General features: G+C 37.3%; 1 protein-coding gene across 1 annotated transcript; it reads right to left on the reverse strand.

Annotated features, from left to right (window-relative positions):
* Nucleotides 1–3486: 3486 nt before the first annotated feature.
* On the reverse strand, nt 3487–4569 carry LOC115634102 (serine/threonine-protein phosphatase Pgam5, mitochondrial). The gene has a single exon (XM_030531658.1). The coding sequence runs from the start codon at nt 4513–4515 to the stop codon at nt 3544–3546; it is 972 nt and encodes a 323-aa protein (XP_030387518.1). The 5' UTR covers nt 4516–4569; the 3' UTR covers nt 3487–3543.
* Nucleotides 4570–10131: the final 5562 nt, after the last annotated feature.

Consider the following 10131-nt stretch of genomic DNA (forward strand, 5'->3'; position numbering starts at 1 on the left):
TTTAAAAACATTTAAAATGCGTTAATTTCGCTAGTTTTTCGCAGTTAATTGAATTTTATATTGAAGTGTCTTCTTATTTCTGCAGCTTATTTTGTCAAAACTGAAAAGATTCCCGAGAAATTTACTCATGTTCAAGTAACGGTGAGGGGAACCACGGAACAATGTGAGAAACAAACGTAAACAATAACATACACAATCGATGCGTTTAAGTGTAATAAACATTCGTCAAATATAAATATAACAGAATCTACCCGCACAATTGGTACATCAGAGTCTGAAAGGGCTAAATATGTACATAGGTTGAGACTTGTGATGATATATTACTTTAAATATCATAATTATTATGAGCAATCTTTTTATTTTGACATTTTCACAATGCTTATGAAAATAAAGTTATAGCTAGTCGTTTTTTGTTGTTGCTTTATTTTGTTTAGATTGCAGATTCTCGCAGTACTTTTTATCTACCTGAAGTTTGCATAATGCAGAGAAAAGTGTTTTAAAGTAGCATCAGCGTCATGCCCAGCAAACTTTTTGCGCTCCTTGCAGACAAGCAATGACAGTAACAGTAACTGTAACAGGGAACTGGCGCCCAATCACCCACTCGCGCATCTCTCGGCCGAGTCAGGCGCCAGCTTCCAACATATTGTCGCAATTCACAGCGGGCTAGAACGGGCTCCACGACAACGACAACGACAACGACAGCGGTATGAACGGCTTGTTGTGCGCTTCAGCGCTTGCAATGCCTTTCATAGCTAAAATTCAATTTGCCTTTGATTTATGCATTTACTGTCGGATTTTCACGGCAGCCCAACGCAGCCCAAACATCGCCATCGCCATCCCCATAGTAGTTGCTTTTGTTGCTTAAAGTATCTGTGAACAATCTAAAACTTTAACTTTTCCTTGGCTCTCTTATTAGATAGGAATTTGGGGAAGCGGCTTCAGAAATTGCTTGCACAGTTAACGAGAAATTCGATCGGTAAGGGTATTTCAAGGTTCGAAATGAATGCAGAACATATCAATAAACTATAACGTGTTGCATTTTCTGTCTTGGACAGCTGTTTAGCAATGGAATATAATTTTTATATTTTTAAAAAGATATTTCTAAGTTTACAGTTCCAGAAAAGTGCAATTGGAACTTTTAATATTGCTTTTAAAAGGACATGTTTCGATAACGACGCTTAGTGACTGCCTCGAGATGTCGCTACGAAGTAGAAGAACGGCGATAGGCTAAGGGTATAAAACGGCTTGTGTAATGTATGTAAAGGAAAGCATCTCCGACCCTTTAAAGGGTAGTTTCAAGAGGAAATTAAGTGTGAAGTTAGTTTTGAACCGAACCTGACCGAGCAGAGATGGAGTTTCTTAGATGTAAAGCCAGTTGCTAAATGCCACATTTTGTCTGGTTTATTAACTTTTGGGGAGCCTAATATTTAAATAAGGTGAGACTTTCTTCCTTAGTCTGGTACGTAGCGGGCTGAAGCGTTACTCATTCATTTTTGTAAATTGGGAGCTTTTTGAACGTGGCAACGTCCTTAGTCATAATGCAGGCACGCCCCTCTCGACTTAAAGTGTTCCACATACTTGTATTTAAATTTTGAAATTTTCAAATTGGGGCCTGGGGCTAGCAGGAATCCAACAATGTGATTTCGTTGCAAAGTTTAATATTTGTTCAACCTAGCACCAATCTTAAATAAAGAATAATTATTAAAAAAAAAATTGCAGATTTCCAAAGAACATTTTTTATTTCCCTGCCAAAGAAAGTGAACAGAAAACTGAAAAAAAAAGGTGAACAGAAAAAGTATTATGCGCCGAATTGCTTATATAATAAGAAATCTACATTTTAAACTGTTTCAATATTTTGGGTAATACGTTTTGGCCTAGGCTTTGGTGTCTGCTCCTCAATCTTAGCTTCCACAGTGGTTCCAGTTTCTTCTGCACCAGCATACATTTTATTTTCCATAATTAACATACACATGGCGCTCTTATTGTACTTTGGCGAAATTTTGATTGGAAACGGACTTGTTGGATTGCCTAACATTTTCAAACTGCTCATAAAAACAGACTTGCATCGAAATTAAGCACTTCTTTCAATTTACACTATTTTCAATTTTCCACTGTCACAAATAATCGATATTTACGGTATTATTTACCATACTTATGTTAGCATTGATCTGCTGTTTCGACCAGAGCAGAGCCCTAGATGAAAAACGGTTTAATTTTTTAAAATATTTAATACGAAGTTTCTACAATTTTTAAGCCAAGATTTGACGCAAAGCATCTGTTCAAAATATGACAATTGTTTATATTTCTAAAATATTATGTTTCTTAGATCCAAGTGTTATTTTAAATTTTATGCATTGTGTGTTATTTAAAAATAATTAATTATTTACAATACCTTGTAACTTATTTAAATGTAATTATAATTGATAATTTTAAATTCGAAAAATATGTTGTTTTTCCAATTTATGGCAATATAACTGTAACTTGAAGATTAAAATGAATTAATCTTAATTATACAAATTCAAAGAAAGTTTAATTAAACATTTGAACATGGAAATATGAACTATTGATCGAAACACATGTTTGAGGGGGAAGTCAACGAAAATCTCTTAATATTCTGAACCTTTACTTAAAGTGTTACAACTCAGCGACAGGCATACCAATTCAGATCTAAGAATACTAGCAGATTATGTAAATATCGCGTCTGCCACTGTCAACAACAATGGCGCTTAGATGACACTAACAAAGAATATCGTATTTCCATGAGCAGCACCGAGCAGGCCGACATGGGCAGCATTTTATTAAAAATTCCAATGCAAATATTTAGCAGCTGCCACGCGTGCGAAGGGCGTGGTCTGAACAATAATGCATACTTTCACACATGATGCAATTTAATGGCTTTCAAATATATATCCAACTATATATGTACATACGTTCAAAGGACAGTGCCAGATTAAATGAGAAACTGCAATTCAAAAATGTGCCGGTGGCAGTTCTGCTTCAACCGCAACCAAAACCGAAACCAAAACCAAAACCCAACCCGAGTTACTCGCAAAACGCAATAACCGAAATTAAAGCCACACTAATGAGCAGAGACAAAACCAAATGCACGCAAATGTGGCAGCGACGATGTGGGCATGATGGGGCCAGAAGGCTGCTAAAGTGAATTTGGCTGAAGCTAAAGTGGGTTTTTCGGGCCTGCAACTGTTCCTGCATCAGATGCTGAACGAGTGCTGGCGAATGCTGATGCCGCTGAAGCGGCGTTTCCTCTTCCGGCCAGACTTCAACCCGCGCGCTTATCCCCTTTCTCGCACTTAATATGAGTGGATGTGTGGACACATGCCTGGCAAAGTCGAAATGTGCATGAAAGTCACGTTTTCGGTATTCAAAAGCCGTAAAATTTTTCATTTCCCTGCCAACGAAAGTGACCAGAAAAATGACAAAAAAAAAAGAGGTGGAAAGAAAAAATATTATGCGCCGCATTGCATATACAATAAGAAAGCCAAATTTTATACTGTTTTCATATTTTTGGTAATACATTCTGGCCTAGACATTCTCTATCATATGCAAGTCCTTCGGCTGCTGCTGATCCTGCGGTGCTTTGATTTGAGGCCGTCGGCTTGTCAGCTGCTCGACGGGCATAAAACCTGAGTCGCCCAGACACTTTACGGTCACATAGCCAGATGGCCACACAGTTAGCCAAGTAATAGAGCCATGCTTAAGACTTATGCGCGTCCAAGCCTCCGGCGGAAATTGCAAGGCACGGCAGACCAAATATCGTATGACATTGGCATGACCAATCACAAGTAGATAGGAATCCTGTTTTTGTTCGGGAGAGGCGCGAAAGAAGTAGCGCCGAAACGCCGCCTCTATGCGAGGTCCATCCCGGCGAAATGATTCTTGCACTCTCCGGACGCTACGGTGTTGTGGCGGGTCACCCGGACAGGGCGTTCCCTCGGGCAGCAGTTCGCATCGCTTCATCTTCAGCGGATCGAAATTGATCTCTTTCAGTATTATCATAGCTGTCTCCTGAGCACGCGTCATGGTCGAGGCCACGACATGATCCCACGGTACCCCCATGTCGTGCAGCCGCTGACCTGTGAGCTTTGCCTGCAGGCGGCCACGGTCGGTCAAGTGATGACTCCCATCACTAAAATCCACGTACTCTCCATGCCGTACCAGCACAATATGACGTAGAGCCACGGGCATGCTCTTAGTATCATCCGATTCCTGCTGCTGATCCTCGGACACCGGCTGCACCGTCATGGGTGCTCGACAATCCCAGTCGTGTGCCCATGCGCCATTGCCGATTTGTGACAGTTCGCTACCATCGCCTCCTCCACCAATGTCATGAACCTGCCCCTTGACTGTCCGCATGTCTCCGGCATTGCTGCTGTTGCACAGCTTCATGGTGCAGTAAGTAATGAAGGAGCCACTCGAGATGGCGGCCACAGTCCGCCAGATGAACTGATACTGCTGGCTTGCCATCCTTTCCAGCTTATGTGTAGTGCTCCACATGAAACAGCAACACGACAAATTTGATCGAGTTGGTTGGGACCTATTTAGGAGAACTGTGTATGTGAGTGTGTGTGTAAAATGATGAAAATTCCAAATCTTAAAATGTAAGTAAGTTTTCGATTACGGCACCATTTTTTGTCTTGTCTGTCATGCTTATCGTTTGTTGAACTGACCTGATAAAAGTAACATATACGAGTACTTATAAATGTATAAGCTCTATAGGAACAAACTAATACCTTGATACATTTACATTTATATGCCTAGTTACTATACATGTGTGTGGTATTCAGGGCAAGGAAGTAAACAAAAGATGAATTTAAATCTGGCGTTGTTACTTCATTTTCATTTGGCTGGAGACTTGAATAATATTTCGAGAATGATTCTGAACTAATAGCATCGATAATAGAATTTTTATTGGTAATATTTCGTACACCTTAAGCGACATTATTGTCGTTGTTTTTTTTGCAAATATAATATAGCCGATGTTAATCGGGGATAGTGTAGCTTCTCAACAGTGAAAGAATCTTTAAATCCAGTAGCTTCGGAGCGTATTATATTCAAATAAACAAAGAAATATATATTTTCTTTTATAATATTAGTATACATACAGCACATGTGTGCATGCTTTTAAAAGTGAATGTTGAGGTATCCATGACCTACCTCTACACTTTTATATCCTTTTGTATGATTCACAGTCAAGGTCATGCGATAAGTGCGTTACCTATTCGGCATTGAATAATACTGATAAGAACAGACTGTACGGAACCTAGCGCAAATGGTATCAGTCTTATTCAATTCGATCATTTAAAAAGTCACAGTTTAGGTATTTTTGATTTTATTCATTTTAATTAATTAATTTGATTGAAAGAAAGTTAATTAATTGTTTATATTATTTAATTAATTTAATTTGTTTTTAAAATTAATTGTTAACATTTTTTATTTGTTTTGTCCCTTTTTAAGAGTTGAGTCCACTCGACTCGCACATTCCTTTCTTCTTTATGTTACTTTAATTTAATTTTGAAAATTCAATTATTTAAAAAAAAAAGTAAATGGGAGTCGGTAACCCATTGTATGCGAATCAATGCCTGTTTCGAAGCAAGTTGATGGTAGGTACGGATACAAACAATGTGGACAACAATAATAATAAATATTTGCCTTTCAGCGAAAGGTTGCAACTCAACGTTTGTGCGGCATTTGGCGACAGCTACAGAATAATGTACACAACAAGGAATCTGCGGCGCTGGCGCAAAAGTGGAAGTGCTGTAGGCCATATTTATTGAAACATACGGATATGGTATCCACAACCTGTTCACATGCAGAACCTACTCAGCCTGCAGTAATTAATTATTCTTTATATTTTACTCACATATTGCTTTTTTATTTCTGAAATAATTAATACTGTACATTTACAATTTCTTATTGATTGCAAATGTTCAGGTCTGGCTGCTCACTTAAAAAAAAATGCGAGAGTCATTGAAACATGCCACTCGGAGAGTGGTTAGTTAAATAATTGTGAATCAACCATTAAACTTTAATACATATCTTCAAAAAAATGCAATGCTTAATTGAAAATGTGCGGCAGCTTTTGTTGGTTTGTGAGCACTCTTGGGTTTAATTTGCCAACAAAAACTAAAACCATTTTAGAGAGCACCAAAAGGTGTCTATCCTAGCATTCATATGTTAACAATAGATGTAAATAAATGATCAATATAAAATTGTAAGTAAGACTAAGCTCCAAGCTTAAGTTATATTTTTGTTTAGCTATAAGTTTAATTTAAGTTATTGAAATAACAGTACAATTAAAGTGTATATATATTTCAAAAAACAAAAAAATATTTTAACAAAATGTAACAATTTGGTGTCTGTATACTTGTAATATAAAAAGACAGTCGTCTGCCATCGTTTTGCCAAGGCAACGCCTAAGCCGAAGGGAAAAATCCATTAACTTAAAATGCAACGCTTGGACTATGACTCTGGAAGCTGGGCATCATTTCCTTCTCGAATTTACACAAATTTGATTATTATGTTGATGGCAATTTGCAAAATGTCAACGTCATCCTTCGTGCAGAAAGGACTGGAGGACATTTTTCATTGCGCAGAGTGGCTCTGGATCTTCAAGCATCAAATGGCCAAGCACCGAACGTCCCTTTTAGAATAGTGTTTGTCTCGTTCCAACTAACAAGTATTGTAGGCGCCTCCCCATACCGTTTGCTTATCGCGGTCGCTCGTAATTACAGAGCAGCGCTCTCCCTCCAAAGAAACCATCCAACACAAACGGATGTTCAATTTTTGGCTTGTTTCTTCGCTTCCTTCCCATTTTGATTTCCTTATTTGCTTTCTTTCTGTCGCCGTCGCACTTTCATTTCATTCAACATATTTTACTTTGCATTTGCAGTGCGGCTTTAAGTGGCCTGCCGAGGCTCCTTTCCAGCATCCACTAACAAAAAAGCGCTTGACTTCTGTTGCCATGGCGTCTTTGCAGAATAATCTACAAGCCAAATCAAAAGTTTGTACAATTATTGTGTGTATGTATGTATCTTTGTGGTATGCTCGTAAGGCAGTCAGGGGGCCTGCCTGAATGCGTAAAATTGTGTCAAGGACATGGCTGAAATCTTTGCGGAAATTTCGAGAAAAATATGGCGGGGAAGAGTAATCGCGTCAACGTTAATTCTTTAACAAAAATAAAATATTCATTTTGTATGAGTGCAAAATATTAAAGACGTTTTTAAGAAATTGAATATTTAGAGTGAACACAAAAACTTTCTTATTTCTTATAAAGAAACTAATGAACACTATTGAATCAATTTTAAGTTAAGCACACAACACAAAGAATGTCTTAAGTTTTTCTAGATTTTATTAAGTTAATTGTAACTTTTGTTTATTATTAAAAGAAGCAATCGTAACGGGGGCCAGAGTGTCAGATTGCATATTAAGGGTATTTAATAGCAATGGAGGACATATCCAGGAAATTAAACCTTAATACACAAGTATATTGAAATAGAAATATAATTTTTTGAAAATGATCAGATCAATTATTTCGTTTGAAAAAATTTTCATTTAATTTAAAGAAAATTTTCTTAAATATTTATAAACTAAATTTAAACTGTAATTTTAAACAGTTTAAAGTTTAAAGAAATTTATTTTAAATAAGAAAAATATTTATTAAAATGGGCATAGCAACATTTAATATTTATTTGTATTTATATAAATAAATTTGGTAAAATAAATACATCTATTTTATTTCGTAGACCTTATGTGCAGAGTCTGATTTGGTCTTCGATGAATCGAATATAAGTCTTTTTTATTAAATATGTATCTACAAGCCATTCAAATTTGTAATTACTCTTGTTAATTATCGTTTCATTTATAAAAGTGATAGCTTATTATTAATTGTTTAGCTCTGCTTTTATGTTGCTTATAAAAAGTAATTCGTAAAATGGTTGTTGAGTAAGCTAGCTCTTCAGTTGTTGAGATGAGTTGAGTTTAAGAAAAAGTTAGTTGAACGTCGCAAAGCTCAATTCAAATTAATATCAATTTATTTTTATTATCTTTCTGCAAATTGTGGAGCTGAAAATGTGAAAAGAAAATACGTTTTTGTTAATGTTTGTTAAATTGAATTATGGTTAACTTTCAATAATTATTGTATTAGAGTCAACGAATATTTGTGGTACATTCGCAAATGATTAGATTAATTGCAATGTCCTTAAGTTAGTTCCAAGCGAAATGCAATTATGTAAGGTCATATTTCTATGCGCCCGCCTAAGCCTACTAGCAGCTTAACGAGCTCTCAACTTGTATTAGAAATATATTACAAATACACACGTCTGCACATCTATCTATTCACACACATACTTGTATATATTTGCGCCGACAAGAAAAGCCTTGGCGTGTGCCACACTATGTGTGGCGTCCTTCCACGGCCACACGGAGACTGGCTATTGAGCACAGGATGTGCCTGCATACATGACATGCAATGTGTGCCGTGTGCTTTATGTTACCTCAAGTGGCTTATTTTAACAACTCAACGAAAAGTTGCCGCTGAAAGCAGAGAAGTCCTCCTCTAGGAGGACGAGGACAGGTGTATGTAGATGCAGATGCTGCTGCGCAGGATTGAATGTGCACATGCGGTACTGCTCGCTGTGTGGCTGTGAAAGTGTGTGAAAGTGACAAACGAAAGTGCATGTAAAATGTGCCGGTGGTATAAGCCGAAAGAAAGCCAACCGTAAGCACAGGAAGAAGAATGGTAAGAGATGTGCATTTGGCGAACGACATCTCGGGCAAGTACGAGTATTATATTGGTGCTGCAGCATTTCATTTTGTCCGCATATGGGACTTGTTGAGGTCTTAAGCTAAAAGATTTTATTCCTTTTGATGACAGTTACTTTGCATTATGCCACATTTCATTTGCACAGCTTACCACAGCCCTGAAAAGGTTGCACATCAATCATAGTGAGCTCCCGTTCATCCATATTTAGAGTGACAAGCGTAGTATTTGCTTAATTAAATTTTAATAAAACTTCTTGCAATGCAAATGTTCTCACTTGGCCAGCAAATCAATTCAACGCCCCAGCAAAATGACAATGTCAAAGTTTCAGCAACTTCATTAGGCCAATTGGCTTGGCGACAAATCTGACAGCCAACAGACTGGACTATGGCCGTGTCCAGGAGCCCAACTCGGCTTCCCATCCCCATCCTTTACGACTTCGGACGGCCACTTGTGGATGTCAGGAATTTGTACCGATTCAAGTTTCAGCCAAGCTGGGACTTTTGTTTTTAGCTTTTCCGGGTCACAAATGAAATCAAGCGAGAAGTTGGCAAAAGTTGTTGAAACATTGGAAATGTTAAGAATAGGCATTTGCCATTTTATGGGCGTTGCCTTTGGCGCTCCAAGTTTGTCATAAGCATATTGCCAAGGGTAAGTAAAGTACAAACTTTGACACCCAGTTGGCAAGCATTGGCTTTTTCTGTGGTGCATTTTCATAGCCAAATACTTGTAGTAGCTCGAGACACTGACGACTGAATGCAGCCTGAAATTGTTTAAGGTTTTGCCTAATTCGAATGTCGTTGATTGACCGAAAGTTCTACAATTTAACAACAAGTTGGGCCCTCGAAGTCCAAGTTTTGGCACAAATTTATATGTAATACTGCTCAGTTTTTGAAACCTATAATGAATCATTGGCTTACAGAAGCCTAACTATTTTTAGCTCTGCAATAATGTTGCCTATAAAAAATTAGTTAAATGGTTGTCTTTTAGTTGATGGCATTTTAATAAAAAGTTAGTCAAACGTGGCAAAACAGAATTTACATTAATATCAATTTATTTGTATTGCCTTTTTAGCAAATTGTGAAACTAAAAATGTGAATAAACTGAAATAAGTACACAATTTATAATATTCAAAAGAATATACGTTTTTATAGCCTGTATCCAAAGGGTGAAAGGCTATACTAGTTTTGTGCGAATGTATGTAACACACAGAAGGAGGCGTGGCAGACCCCATAAAGTCCGTCTGTATGAGCGCAAGGATCTCAGAAGGTACAAGAGCTAGAATAACCTAACTCGGTATCCAGATGTCCATAAGCCCTAGGCAGGTCAAGTTTATTTTTTTAATCTGATAC

This window comes from Scaptodrosophila lebanonensis, unplaced genomic scaffold (genome assembly GCF_003285725.1).
Source record: "Scaptodrosophila lebanonensis strain 11010-0011.00,11010-0021.00 unplaced genomic scaffold, SlebRS2 tig00000001-arrow-pilon, whole genome shotgun sequence".
NCBI classification, from domain to species: domain Eukaryota; kingdom Metazoa; phylum Arthropoda; class Insecta; order Diptera; family Drosophilidae; genus Scaptodrosophila; species Scaptodrosophila lebanonensis.